The sequence below is a fragment of the Argentina anserina genome, chromosome 5 (genome assembly GCF_933775445.1).
Source record: "Argentina anserina chromosome 5, drPotAnse1.1, whole genome shotgun sequence".
Lineage (NCBI taxonomy): Eukaryota > Viridiplantae > Streptophyta > Magnoliopsida > Rosales > Rosaceae > Argentina > Argentina anserina.
The window spans coordinates 2,642,068-2,655,783 of NC_065876.1; the positions used below are offsets into that span (position 1 = coordinate 2,642,068).

At 39.5% G+C, this 13,716-nt stretch overlaps 4 protein-coding genes across 4 annotated transcripts; 2 read left to right on the forward strand and 2 right to left on the reverse strand.

Annotated features, from left to right (window-relative positions):
* Positions 1–315: 315 nt before the first annotated feature.
* LOC126793871 (phosphoribosylaminoimidazole carboxylase, chloroplastic) lies at positions 316–4,726 on the reverse strand. Its single transcript, XM_050520499.1, has 15 exons — positions 4,273–4,726; positions 4,049–4,160; positions 3,869–3,931; positions 3,625–3,763; positions 3,444–3,499; positions 3,147–3,220; positions 2,851–2,998; positions 2,579–2,752; positions 2,344–2,431; positions 2,097–2,213; positions 1,743–1,840; positions 1,540–1,657; positions 1,352–1,446; positions 886–986; positions 316–773 (listed from the first exon to the last, which is right to left on the reverse strand). The coding sequence occupies exons 1-15, from the start codon at positions 4,704–4,706 to the stop codon at positions 680–682; spliced, it is 1,911 nt and encodes a 636-aa protein (XP_050376456.1). The 5' UTR covers positions 4,707–4,726; the 3' UTR covers positions 316–679.
* An 862-nt stretch (positions 4,727–5,588) lies between these two features.
* On the forward strand, positions 5,589–7,913 carry LOC126795142 (protein CHUP1, chloroplastic-like). The gene is made up of 3 exons (XM_050521967.1): positions 5,589–5,858; positions 5,955–6,607; positions 6,858–7,913. The coding sequence occupies exons 1-3, from the start codon at positions 5,747–5,749 to the stop codon at positions 7,749–7,751; spliced, it is 1,659 nt and encodes a 552-aa protein (XP_050377924.1). The 5' UTR covers positions 5,589–5,746; the 3' UTR covers positions 7,752–7,913.
* Positions 7,914–8,527: 614 nt separating this feature from the next.
* Positions 8,528–9,254, forward strand: LOC126795178 (oleosin G-like). The gene has a single exon (XM_050522017.1). The coding sequence runs from the start codon at positions 8,609–8,611 to the stop codon at positions 9,110–9,112; it is 504 nt and encodes a 167-aa protein (XP_050377974.1). The 5' UTR covers positions 8,528–8,608; the 3' UTR covers positions 9,113–9,254.
* Positions 9,255–12,240: 2,986 nt separating this feature from the next.
* On the reverse strand, positions 12,241–13,128 carry LOC126794841 (uncharacterized). The gene has a single exon (XM_050521626.1). The coding sequence runs from the start codon at positions 12,957–12,959 to the stop codon at positions 12,486–12,488; it is 474 nt and encodes a 157-aa protein (XP_050377583.1). The 5' UTR covers positions 12,960–13,128; the 3' UTR covers positions 12,241–12,485.
* Between the last annotated feature and the right edge of the window lie 588 nt (positions 13,129–13,716).

Consider the following 13,716-nt stretch of genomic DNA (forward strand, 5'->3'; position numbering starts at 1 on the left):
ATGATTTATGAACTGTTGTTAGCGCATGTTGTTAGGTTGTGTTAGATTATGCACGTGCTTAACTACTAAAGATTTTTTTTTTTTATGTTTCAGGTCGGTAACAAAGTATTGAACTTCCAGACTTCCGGTAATGGAGCTTCAGTTGAGCAGCAGAAAGGTACCTATTTCCGGGCGGCGGCTTAGATTTCATTTCCTCCACCTCCAGTATCCAGATTATTAGAATTGGAGATGATAGAGATTAAGGTATGCTTATAGATACTGGCAAACTCAAAAGCATTGACACACCTGCAAAGACAGGGAATTCAAAACTGTACATCTTCTAAGCAAGTTTTTTGCCACGAGATGAACATCATCAAAAGTTCAAAACATACAAAACCCTTAAATTGTTCATTGTCTAAGGTAGACAAAACTTGTGTGATAAATGGAAGGCTTCTTCTTACTATTCATCCTTCCTCATTAACCTCTTCAAATAAATTACATTAACTCTTCTGTTAGCACGGACCTTGAAATGTTTGCCATTGTAGATCGTCTCAATGAACTGTTAGATACTTTCTCTTGTGGTCTTCGTTGGAATTCAACTTCTCCTTGTTTAGTAGCACGTTGAGGAGACCGACTTTGAGGGAATAGTGAAACTACAAAACTTGAATGGACTATGCTATAGTGCTTGGGTTATCACTTATCAGGGATCCAAGTAAGATTCCCAACCATCTTTCTGTAGCTTCTCATCTTTTGCCAAGACTTCGCTTTCCATGTCTTTAAGATACTGGAGCATTCTGCAGTTAAATTTAATTCCATATTGGCAAACGCAGGCAAATGATCATTGAAAATTTGAATTCATGTCACTAAAAACTTTGCATCATGGATGATAAAGCCCAGTGACCCAACCTTGCTTGTAGATCAGGACCACCTAAATGCCTTACTGCTAGCAGACCAGCATTGGTCGCGTTGTTTATAGCAACTGTAGCAACCGGAACCCCTCTTGGCATCTGCATGGTTAAAAATCACCAAACATACAAAAACAAGTCAGAAGTTACATGGAAAACGCTCACAGTTCCTAACTGGTATATTGTTTCCTATATAAAGAGGACTTGTATCTGACAATGCAAAAATGATCACCAAACGGCCAAACCTGTCTACATCCAGTTGACCTAAATTCATCTATCATATGACAAGCCCCAGCACTAGGCATTCCATTATCCTAAGTCTATTAAGAATGCCTCAGAAGTCATATTTCTAGGACCAGAAAGTGGTAGAATATTACATTCCATCCATCATTTCAAAAAAATATAAAATAAAATAAAATAAAATTCAATCCATAAAAATATGACATAGAGAAGTTTTGAATACATACCTGCAATATAGATAGAACCGAATCAACTCCACCCAATGAAGAGGCACGCACAGGGACACCAATAACAAGCAATGGACTGGATGCAGCTACCATTCCTGAAAAGCCAAACAAATGATAAAATCCACTCAAAATATATGCAAAGGTTGTAACATTATTACAGCACTCTGTTTGGAACAAAGATTAAATACCTGGCAAGTGAGCTGCACCACCAGCACCGGCAATGATGACCTCAATTCCTCTTTCGTGGGCGGACTTTGCATAAGAATGCATTAAATCAGGAGTTCGATGGGCAGAAACTATCCTAACCTGAAAATCAAAGTCCGTTAACACCATAAATAACATTTTAGAGGTAACTCATATACAGAAAAACCATAACAGATGAGAAGTAAACCTCATGAGGCACTTCAAACATATCCAAAACTTTTGCGGCATCCTTCATAACAGGAAGATCTGAATCAGAACCCATTATGATTCCAACACGTGGAATAGCTGCATTAAGAAAAATACTAGGAACATGAGTTCAATGTGAAAATAACAAAGTTTTCTATATAATTACAGCTAGTTAAGAATCTATTATGAACTGAAGATGGAATCTTCATTGTAAGTTTCACTTTAAAAAGGGTGCAGCCATACAGAGTGAAAATCATCTCGAACCAATTTTGGACTGAATAGTCCTGACTCCTGACACAAGAAAGAAGTTTCATAGGCAAAACATTATAATACAAAACAACTTTAATACCGCTACCTGCAGACTGACTATCAGACATTTCATCATTTAGCATTGAATCCAGAGATTTTTCCACATTGCCCATGGAAGGTCCAACAATAGTAATATGACCCATTTTCCGCTGTTTCCGCATATCTGCCACACACAAAGACTGCAGCAGTTAAAAAACACAATTAATTATTTTGTAACGAAAGGATTTACGACAGTAACAATAATTAAAAAACGGTAAGAGCAAGTCAAATATGAACAACAAAAACAATCTAACCTGGCTTATCATACCAATGAACAGTAGCCCCTGGTATACTCAAGGCTTTTCCAATCACTTGATGAGCTAGGCGGAAACCAGCTTCCCCCTATAAGCATATGTCATGAGACAGTTAAGGATGTGATAAGATGTGTTATTCCACAAGCAGTGATAACTGTAATAATATTACGCTTAATAAAACAATACAAATCAAAGAGCACAGAGATGGAAAATTTCACGTTGAACAGAACATCACCTCATCTTCACCAAGTAAATTGTACATAATTGCAGCAGGAGTTTTCATTGATGTTACACCAAGTGGAAGACCAACAACAGCCCGCAAATGCTGTTCGTACTGTGAGGTGTAGCAGGACTCTATTGTGTGATGACCGCTATTGTGAGGTCTAGGAGCTACTTCATTTAACAAAATCTGAAAAGAAGCAACTAAATGCATAACTTGGCTGAATGCTGTGGATATTATAAGCTTGAAAAAAAACCAATACACAATATACTGTAGAGGAATGGTACCTGATCATCCCCTGTCAAGAATAACTCAACTGCAAACACACCCGCTCCTCCTAATGAACTAACAGCTCTAGATGCAATATCAGTGGCCAACTTTTGTATCTTCCAAGGCACGTTAGCAGGTGCTTTGACGATTTGACAAATGTTTTCTCTGCAAAGACAAGACCCTCAAACATTCATGAAATATTATTATGTGCCAAGTACTGATTGTATGAATTTTTATACTGTTACAGAATTACAAGGTTAGCATGAAGAGTGATAAGTTAATGACAACAACTAAAACAAAGCATTCAGCTTACTTGTGTATAGTTTCAACAACAGGATAGCATACAATAGAATCGTCTCTTCCTCTAGCAACAATGACAGCCAGCTCCTGCAATTAGATTGCCAAACATGTATAAATATTTACCGGTGATGCAAAATAGACAGGAAGATGAATGATGTCACATGATTCATTAGTTCTATATCGAAAATTTAGTTATAAATAATTAAAAATGTGTGCCATTAAAATGGTTGACATGAAAGTGTGGATAGTAGTTTCAGAATGTAAAGCATTGCCATATGCCAATGATGAACACTAGCCTGTAGACACTAACCTTTACAAAAGGAGCCCATTTTTCAATGTACAAACTGCGATCAAACCCTCCAAGAGCTGCAACAAACTTAAAGAGTAAAAGGAGGGCATAGGTTCTACTTCTTGAATTCAACAGCAGTCAACAAAACAGATTAAATCATTACGATGGAAAACAAGGAAGAGATCATCAAAATGACTAATACCTGCTACAGCAGAAGTTAGATCCTCCTCACTCTTAGCAACAGCATTTCCACGCCCATCATAAGCTAATCTTCTACTCTTTATCATTAGAGGATAGCCAAAGAAATCACCAGCCCTCTTGGCACCTTCCAGATCATCTATCTGCCCTTGCCATATATTACAAAAGCATCATGAGTGGTTATGGACAGAGAAATTCGGAAATCACATATGCTAATCCTTGAATCAAATACATAAAACGTAACAAACCTGCATGAACTCAGGAAGTGGTATATCATGCCGCGAAAAGTGAACCTTCTGAAGATATTTATCCTGTTACACAGCCCCAACGCTCTCCATGATTCGAACACAACACAATGCAGTGAAAAGTGTACAACAATCAACAGCCTCTAATCCGAAAATTCATCGGGGCAGAATGAAGAAACTAACCTGAATGATTCTAACAGTAGAGGCTTTGGGCTGGCAGTCCACTCCTTGCTGCTCAAGCTTCTCCAATGTCTCAACATCCACATGTTCGATTTCAAATGTCAACACTCCACACCTACAACCACCAAAAACACAACATCATGCTCACTTTCAAACACAAAACCAAAGTCCCAAACATTCTGTAACCAACCCAAACACAATGCAGAGGAAGTCCATAAAAATCGAACCTTTTGGCGAATTCTTGAACAGTGGCACTATCATCAAAGCCGCCAATCATATGTTGATAGGCGAGTTGACTAGCTGGGCAGTTCTCCTGTGGGTCCAACACCACGACCTTAATGCCCATCTGTGAAGCCGCTTGGCACAGCATTCGACCCAGCTGGCCTCCTCCGAGAACACCCACAACGGTCTCCGACAATCCATGAACAACTACTTCTCCATCATTACTTGACACGTGAAGGTCACGTGAGGCCCGGCAAGCCAAGGACAAGGCCGGAGTGCGGCGAGAAGAAGAAGAAGAAGAAGAGGAGGAGATAAGGTTTGGTTTGAGGTCCATGCAGGAGGAAGAGAATGGGTTCTTGTTGGTTTTGGGGAGAAGAAAACAGGGCTTGAACCCGGAATCGGCGGCGAAGAAGAGGGAGCTCTGCTTCAGCTGAAGCATGACTTTGAGTGTTCAGAAACACAGCCGTCTCTGCCTTTTCTTCTTCTTTCTCTTTTCGAAAACTAATACAACCATTTTTTACTGGAGAAGCTGGGCTTTAGTGGGCTAGGCGGATTCTAGGTGACATGGACCTTAGCGGGCTGGGCTGTCCACCTTTATAAATTTATGAAAATGAAATAGGATGCGAGTTTACAACTAGATATACGAACCGATATGCTGTTTCAAAGAGGCATACGATCAAGCACAGTACTATTTGGTATAGCGATATTGGTCTCTTTTCTCTACGTGAGAGATCGTGAGTTCGAATCACAACACTTGTTGTATTGTTTATTTGTTGATCAAAAACAAAAAGAGGCATACGATCAAAAGTAGTTTGTCTAACACAAGACTAAGGTGGTCGATTGCACTTGCACTTTTCTCCATTTGAGTTAGGAATAAGGCGAACATTAAGCTACAATGCCCCTTCTTCTCAATTGCCATGAAGTTCTACTTATTGTCCGAATCAAAAAAAAATTGGATACTTGCTCCACTGCTTAATTAGTCACTTTTAATTGATACTTTTCGAACTTGAGGTAAAACCCTTACCCAATTACCCAGAGAGTTCTTCATGTATTTGGTTTTATTCACGATGTGCATCCTTTGAAGATTGAACTGCATATGATTAGGACCCCTCTAATTATATTTTGGACCACCACTTCTAATCCATGGGACTATCAAAGTAGCAAAATATCCTGTTTGTCTTCTTCAACAGAATGGGACCAAACATCAATTTGTGTTAATTGAGAGAAGAAGTAAAAAACAAAGAAAACAAGAAAAAGTCACATAGTAAAGGATGACATGTTCTTCCAAGATTATTAAATCCATTGTGTGGGATAAGATTCATACAAAATTAACCATTCCATGCTGAAATGGAGCCTCATCTTCACCTTTGTGGCGGAGAAAATCTGATAGGTGAAGTAATACGTTTTACACCAGAGCTTCTGATACCTGCAATCTCAACCAAATTTGGCTTTGAGCTTATTTAACATCTTAAGGCCTAGATGATCATCAGAGTAAGCTTTCTGGCTGCAGCTTCAATTGCAGCATATGCAGTTTCACATAAAAACAGGTGCAATTCCACCAAGAACCAAATCAGCAGTGTCAATTTTCCAGGTATTTCATAAGTAATTTGTCATTTTTACTGAGAAATAAAGCAAGTTTTTAATTTCATATGTTAATTTGATGACTTTTTTTTCTTTTGCACTCAAGAGAATGATGACTCAAACTTCTATCAACAACAAATTCAAGAAGGGATGGAAGATGAGAAGAAGGCTGAGATTGTTAGAAGTAGAGAACTGAAAAGGGTCAATGAAATAGAAGTGTTACATAATCTAGCGAGGGAGGTACAGCAGAGGAAGTTGAGGCTTGAGAGGAAATTGCTAGAGCTATGTGAGCTAAGAGAAGAGAAATCTTTTATGTTTCACTTGCAGAGGCGTCTAGACGAAAAGTTGTTGGAGATTGAAATGCTCAATGCCACCATTGCTTCAATGCAGACTGAGAGGAAGGAACTTAATGAAGATGTCAAGGAATGTGTCTTGTCAAGGAAGCAACTGGAGACGACTAGGAAACTGATAACTGAAATGCAAAAGAAGATGGAATATTGTAAAAAGAGCAACATGGAGGTGAAAGGAAGGCTCTTGATTGTGGAGGAAAAAGTTTCCAACTTGCCTAGAGATGAAGATGAAGGAAAATCAGTTAGAGATGCCATAGTTGAACAGAAGCTCAACGGTGTTAGAGATGCCGAGTTACAAGTTTTGAAGATGAAGAGGAGAAACAAAGAGCTTGAGCTTGGAAAAAGAGAATTGACAGTAAAATTGGTTTCTGCTCAAGATACAATTACTGCCCTTTCCAACATAACCGAGGTACATAGAAAATTCATTTTTCCCTACTCCATCATGAATAAATCTGAAAATTTTTGGGTTCCGATTTTAATTGAAGCGACGCGATATTTTCTAGTAGTAATTTAATTTTTGAAAATAATGGGCTTAGTTTCACCATTTGGTACTAAAATGTTGTTCCTACTAGTGTTTGTAAATTGTCAGTCTCAATAGCTATATTGCTAAATCAGTTTCAGTATGAATAATTTACAGAGTTGTCCTGTTCCCATTGCAGAGTGGAAGCATTGTGAAAATTCGAGACGAGATAAGCAAGTTAAGGCACACTAATGAAGACTTGTCGAGACAAGTTGAGAGGTTACAGAACAACAGATTTGATATGGTCCAACAACTTGTGTACCAGCGCTGGCTCAACACTTGCTTGAGACTTGAAATTCAATCCCATAATAGCAGAAAGATTTCAGATCGCAGCTATGAAAGCGTGTCGCCTCAGACATCTACGACTAGTCTGAGTGATGATGTGTTTGATACAACCACCGTGGAGTTGGATAGCTCATGTTCAAGTAGCCAAAGAAGTAGCACTACTGATAAGAAGTCTGGATTCATGCATAGTATTAAAAGGTGGGGTACTAGAAGAAGCAAGGATGCATGGTCCTCTGGTGGCAATTCCTTCAGCAAGAAAGGCCTAGTACGCAGGTTTTCGACATCAATGGTTCCAGAAAAAGCTTCAATACTGAAAAACAAAGGGGAGAATGCAGTCAAATCAAGAGGAAGGAGAGTCTCGTTTAGTGATTCAGTTGGATCAACAGTTCAATCCGAATGTGTATTAGACAATTCTGTTGGATCAACAGTTCAATCCAAATGTGTATTAGATAACATCAAGAGGTCTTGCTGCAACTCAACAGCTAATTCAGCACAAAATGGTGACATTGAAGGAGAGACACGCTATGAGCCTGCATCATCACCAGAAGTGACTATTTCTTGTACAACTTCCAGCACCACGAAAGAAGATAGCAGCATTACTCAAGTAAGCAGGACTGAAATGAAGGTTTCCTTTAGTAATCAGGAAAACAAAGTTGACACCAATGTTGTGGGACTAGTTGCTGCTTCATTTTTCCTTCTCTTCATCTTAGTTGCCTGTTTCACATTTTATTCAGCTAGATCCATGTGAGGAACTAGCTAGAACAAAGCTGGCCAGGTAAACACCAAAATTACCGTGTCTATGTTTATCATGTATTCATGTATGTACGTATTGTGCAGTGCATCAGTTAACTACATACGACTTGATCTGTGAATCAAGGCACCACTCACCAGCTCACCAAGAACAAATGAGGGAAGCTTAATAAATTTTCATCAACCATTCACCCAACCATTGCAAAATGATAAATTTGCATTCAAGTAGACGAGTATCATGATCATGATGTGACATGTGAAGACTAGCTAGGCCACCAAAAAAATATCTACATGGTGATATACATCAAATAAGAGCAACCTCACAACAAATCAAAAGAGTGTAATATCAAATCTTCTATAATTAGATATAACTACCACAATAATTTAACATCATGTAAAGAGATGACAAAGGAAATGAGTGAACTTCTGAAATCTAATCTAAAGATCATTTTTATCTCTTGTATTCCAAAGTCGTGCTTAAGCTTCAACAAAGTTTCAAATGTCTAAACCAACATTTGCCACATGAAACTACCCTGAAAGAGGTGAAGAGGCTGGAAATTAGAAATTAACATCAGCAACGATTTCACCTTAAGTAAACCCCCAAGTAAACTGTAAACCCAAGTTCATGAGATCACAGCTCCTATAGTGCAGCTGCGCCACAGAGAATCCGATACCAAATAAGAGCTTAGAGATAGAACAGGTCAGTCTCTGATCCGACTCCCATATAGGAGTTCCAAACTCCTCTTCCCTCCACGTGTCCCTCTGCATGTCATCTTCCCCACACCTGTTTTCTCCTTCCCCGTTTTATGTCCTCACCTTCTCTATGTCACTTTCTCTCCAACTCACATCTCCTCCATGGCGGACCGTCACCAGCAACCCCAGCCGGCCCAGCAGAACCACCAGCACCGATCCCAAACTACCCGATCCTCCCACGGCTCCTTCCTAAGTAAACTCCAAGCCCACGTCCCCAACTCCACCCAGCTCATCGGACTACTCACCCTCCTCGTCTCCGGCGGCATTCTCCTACTCCTCACAGGAATCACCATCACCGCTACAGTTTTAGGGCTCATCTTTTTCACGCCAATTCTCATCGTTTCAAGCCCCGTATGGGTCCCACTCGTCACGGTCCTGTTCCTCACCGCAGCCGGGTTCGTGTCCATGTGCGGCTTCGGCGCCGCCGTCGTGGGCGGGTTGTCGTGGATGTACAGGTACTTCAAGGGGATGCACCCGCCCGGTTCGGACCGGGTTGACTACGCTCGGAGTAGGATTTACGACACGGCTAGCCACGTCAAGGACTATGCCAAAGATTACGGTGGGTATTTGCATAGTAAGGTCAAGGATGCAGCTCCGGGAGCTTAGCCGGAGTGGTGATCGGGGTTTTCTTTTGAAACCGGAAGAAATGTTGGACCGGGTTTTTTTCATTTATTTATTTACATTTTCCTGTTTGGTGTGTCTCTTTTGTTACTTTTGACTATATATGAGGTTCTACGTTTTTGTTTTAGGGTGCTTGTGCGGCTAGAGGGTAGCCTGAATAGATGTTACTGTTGAATACAAGGGACATAAAGCAGCCCTGAATTTATAATTATAAAAATATGAAATAATATTAGAATTTTCTACAAATAAATTTTAAACGAAGAATGTTTTAATAATTACTCTATTTGTTTTAAAGTAGTGGTGTCCGATTACTGCAAAATATAATTATCACTTGTATAGTTTTCTACTATGTTACTACTAAAAAATAATGACCATTTGACGAAATAAAAAACTAAGTAGACATATCACTTAGAGTGCACGCGCAAGGATTTAGAGTACGCATAGGGACCTAGCCTGACTCACTCTACTCGCTAGAGGTGGCAAATGGGCCGAAAAATCCGAGTCTAATGGGCTGAAAAGTCTGAGCCTGGCACGGTCTGAGCCCGTTATTTTAATGGGTTGGGCTGGGTCTAGATAATTTAGTTCATGGGCCCGTCAAGGTCCGGTCACGATAAATTTGGGCCGGTCTGTTAAACACATGATTTTATATTATTTATATAAATATTTAAATAATCATAATAATGAGAATTGAATATTAGACCTTTTAAATATAAACTTCTTGATTATTTCATTATTTTAATTATATTATTTCACAAATATCATCAAAATAGTGATAAAAAGTCATAGTTTTAACCCATGTAACATTTTAGAAATAAGATTATCAAATATGTTATAGTATTTTGTTTATTTTCCTATTCTAAATAGTTATATAAAATAAATAATTTAATTACACAAATTTTTATATTAATTGTGTCTTATAATGTTAATGAGACGGGCCGGCCCGTTTTTGCCCTGGCTCGACATGGGCTCGGACCGGAATACCGAAACATAAGTCCCTGTTTTTTTTGGTCCTGTGATGGAATCTGCCTCGCTTTGTCCATCAATGGAGTAGTGAGTAGTTCGATTTGTTGTCTCATTATCTTAGCCCTTTGCTACCAAATTGAAGTTTAATTTAAGCTCAATTTTAAGATGTTGATGAATTTAACGAAAACAAGAAAGAAACGAAATCTACTTTTAGTGTTTGGCAGTGAAATATTTGCTCTAACAGAAGGCATTGTGTTATTGTCTTTGAAATATACAATTCTTCAATGATGGGATGCGGAGGGCGAGGAAGCACTATGTGCTCCTTCTCGGTTTGATGTTGGACTGTTGTTGGTTATAGGAAAATTCATTCAAATAAGCTGCTATTACATCGGAATCACAATACTCAAACGGGGCCTTAGGGTTCTAGTAATCTGGCACAAGTGTCACTTATGTCTTATGGAATCCCTTGAGCCTTTGCATTGGGCCATCCTGACATTGGAGTATCGATCGCAACCCGTAGTTTGATTAGGTTTTGTATCTATCGTGTTCCCTAATCTCAGTTTGATTACCTTTCCCATATGTACGAGGAATAATTTAGTTTTTCACACCAATATAAATTCAAATCCCTGACGTGGAATGCACGTATTGTTTATAGTACTTCGTTTGCTCTCAAACATAAAGCTCCGACCAGTAGCTAAATCAATCCTCCGGATCTAATGAAGAGAAAGCTGTGTCCGACTTTTGAGATTGACGGCCATAACAAATCGTTAAAATTATAGTCCGTGGATCGAATTAGTGAGTTGTCAGATGATCTCATATCGAGAGTATTAACCCTCTTGGCGCTAAAGGAAGCCCCAGATACAAGTATTCTCTCTAGTCGATGGCGGTATATGTGGGCATCTTCGCCTAGGAAAATTCTCAACTTTAACGCTGATGAATGTCTACGTCAATTTCCAGTTCTTAGTCGAGAACTGAGAGACCAGAAAACTCGCAGATATGTTGATTGGGTCGATCATTCGGTGGAACAACATAGGAGATCGATCAGGCATCAAATAATTTAGGGTTTGCTTTCATGTGAATGGAATTGTTTTACAAATTCAATTGATAAATGGATTCAGTTTGCCTTAGTGTCGTTGCATGGTTTGCTGCTCAACGAGATTCTTTTAATTTTCTATCAACCCCAGGGTGTCTTTCTTTATAAGGTTTTGTCGAGGGCATGAGGGCTGGATCTGGGATGAGATTTGACAAGGGTGGCATGCTTGGTGGTCGGAAAATCGGCTCTCCTTAGATTCCTCCTTGTGCGACGGCATCATTGATTGCAATCGTTGGTGTTGTTGCCAAGGCCACTTCTTTGGGTTTTTTTTTTTTGCTGTAGGGGACTGGCTTGCGGCGGCATGGCTTGGTGCGGGGGGTGCAACTGTTGGCGGTCGTGCTTACTTGTTGGTTGACGGTGGCATGTATTAGACGGAGGTATGTCGATCGGGAACACGATGGAGGAGGGTAGAACTGGGTTGACGTAGCTTTTGGGCCCAAGATGACTCTTTTGAGTTGTGCATCCTTGGTTTACTATCGTGGGCTGTGTTGTTAGGCCTATTATCTTTAGTCTATTTTATACCTTTGTCTATTTTATATTATTAGGTTTAGTTTATTCTCTATTGTTATGTATTTGTCATAGCATAGACTTGCTTAGTATGAGATGTGTTTATTACCAAAGTATAGTTTTATGCCGCATACTAGTTTTGAGTTTAGGCTCATAACTTCTTATTTGATGTTGTTATCAACAGATTGATATGTAATAAATATCTAGGCCACAAATATATATATATATATATATATAACGCAATGATTTCTCATATATAACAAAAGGTGGTGCAGATCATAGGGTATCGCCCGAGAAAAATAATTGTCCCGTATGTCAACTAGTTAGAGAAATACGTTGTCTTTGTACACATATAAAAGCCTTCAGGCCGCCGGCGTCGCCAATACATAGTTGAACTATGGAACCTTTTTTTTTTCTATTGAAAAGAGAGGTATGTCCGAATTCTGATAATCGGTGAAATTAGAGTCAGTAACACTTTTTCAAAATAAAAAAGAGGGTCAGTAACACTCTAATTGTTTGTTAACAATATGTTGATACCAACAAAAGAATATTGCAAGATCGAAATGCTACCATATCATATATCAACACCGGAACCCGGAACAACGATCACTCTAATTGCTCATGCCAAAATACAATAAGATGCAATAAAACCAAGAAAATACAAAAGATCGAAGAGAAGGAAATCACATCTTAACATATCCCCTAACCTCCAACGAAACATTGAAAATTGACTGTGACCTAAGAAAAAACAAAACCAATAGCACCCGCGGGTGATGGAATCGTGGAGACCTCCGGTCAGATTTTCTGAGCCCTCTCCAGGTACCCAGGCAACGGACTCGCACGTGGCGATCTGAGAGGAACTCCGCTAAGCTGCTGCCCGTTGCTATCGTAATATATTGCGCCGGAGAAATCCAACGGCTCGCACTTGTCCCCCATCAGAATCGACCGCTGCCACACCCCGCCGTCTCCCCACTTTTCTTCCTCATGGCCCCCACGGCCCTTGGGTCTCTCTCCCCCGCTGCCGCCGCCGCAGACGACCTTCCTGGGGTGAAAGAGAGTGATGGCCTTGTTGCTTATGTTCGTCATCAGCTTCTTGGGCTTATTCAACGACGACGTTTTCATAGGCTTACTGGCCTTGAGCTTATGGGTTAGGCGGCTGGCTATGTCCATGAGGGCTGAGACAGTGGCGAGCATCCTCTCCTTCGAGCTCAGCCGTATCGGATAGCTGTCCGAGCCCGCTTCGGAGTCTGTTTGGAGCCGACGGACCATGTCTTCTTGTGGAAGAAGATGGAAAAAACTCGTGGTGTATTGTGTTCTTGTAATGGAAATGAAATGCGAGTCTTCTTCAGTTGGCAGAGAAGACTTGGTGGGTATGGTGAGAATATATAGGAGAAGAAATGGGGTGCATGCAGGTGACCGGGTAGCCGGTGGCTAGCTTAATTTGCTGCTTTGGTTGGAGAATTTATGGGCTTATTGAGGTTGGACTGGTGTCTAGCTAGCTTCTAGGGTTGACTGGCAACCGTTTTGGTCATTTATGATATTATAGAATTAGTAGAGACAAATAGAGATGGTTTGGATTAAATTTTTAGAAAATTACTTAATAATACCAGAGTAACCTGATCATATTTGAATTAATTAAAACTCATTTTTTATATTTCTTATATAAATTAAGACATAAGCCCAAATTTAAAAAATAAATTGAATAAAACTGATTAATTAATTAATACAAAAATATATAAAATATCCTTATTTTCGTGAAAATTACCAAATATTATTCCCATATCTAACAAGTTTCTCTCTCCTTATTTTTTAGTTTTTTTTTCCGGAAAGTTTAAGTTTTCCGGCCAAACCATCGACAATTTGGAGGTGAGGCAATATATGAAATTGTTTCTTATGTCATGGGCTTTCATTTAAGTACTATATTACATATGTTTTGAGAAATTTTGAATTTTTGAATTTTGCTTACAAAAAAACCATAATAGCAGTTAATTTCTCAGTCGACAGTAACAGCTAGATTCATAGTCAA

What these genes read in the sequence shown, in the direction of transcription:
- LOC126793871 (XM_050520499.1), bottom strand. Translation starts at nt 4,706, where the DNA reads ATGCTTCAGCTGAAGCAGAGCTCCCTCTTCTTCGCCGCCGATTCCGGG. An exon ending in AATGGGCTCCTTTTGTAAAG is followed by an intron (nt 3,221 to 3,443) that starts GTTAGTGTCTAC and finishes ATCTAATTGCAG; the next exon opens with GAGCTGGCTGTCATTGTTGC. An exon ending in ATTTACTTGGTGAAGATGAG is followed by an intron (nt 2,432 to 2,578) that starts GTGATGTTCTGT and finishes ATATGCTTATAG; the next exon opens with GGGGAAGCTGGTTTCCGCCT.
- LOC126795142 (XM_050521967.1), top strand. Translation starts at nt 5,747, where the DNA reads ATGATCATCAGAGTAAGCTTTCTGGCTGCAGCTTCAATTGCAGCATAT. An exon ending in CAGCAGTGTCAATTTTCCAG is followed by an intron (nt 5,859 to 5,954) that starts GTATTTCATAAG and finishes TTTGCACTCAAG; the next exon opens with AGAATGATGACTCAAACTTC. An exon ending in CCCTTTCCAACATAACCGAG is followed by an intron (nt 6,608 to 6,857) that starts GTACATAGAAAA and finishes TTCCCATTGCAG; the next exon opens with AGTGGAAGCATTGTGAAAAT.
- LOC126795178 (XM_050522017.1), top strand. Translation starts at nt 8,609, where the DNA reads ATGGCGGACCGTCACCAGCAACCCCAGCCGGCCCAGCAGAACCACCAG.
- LOC126794841 (XM_050521626.1), bottom strand. Translation starts at nt 12,959, where the DNA reads ATGGTCCGTCGGCTCCAAACAGACTCCGAAGCGGGCTCGGACAGCTAT.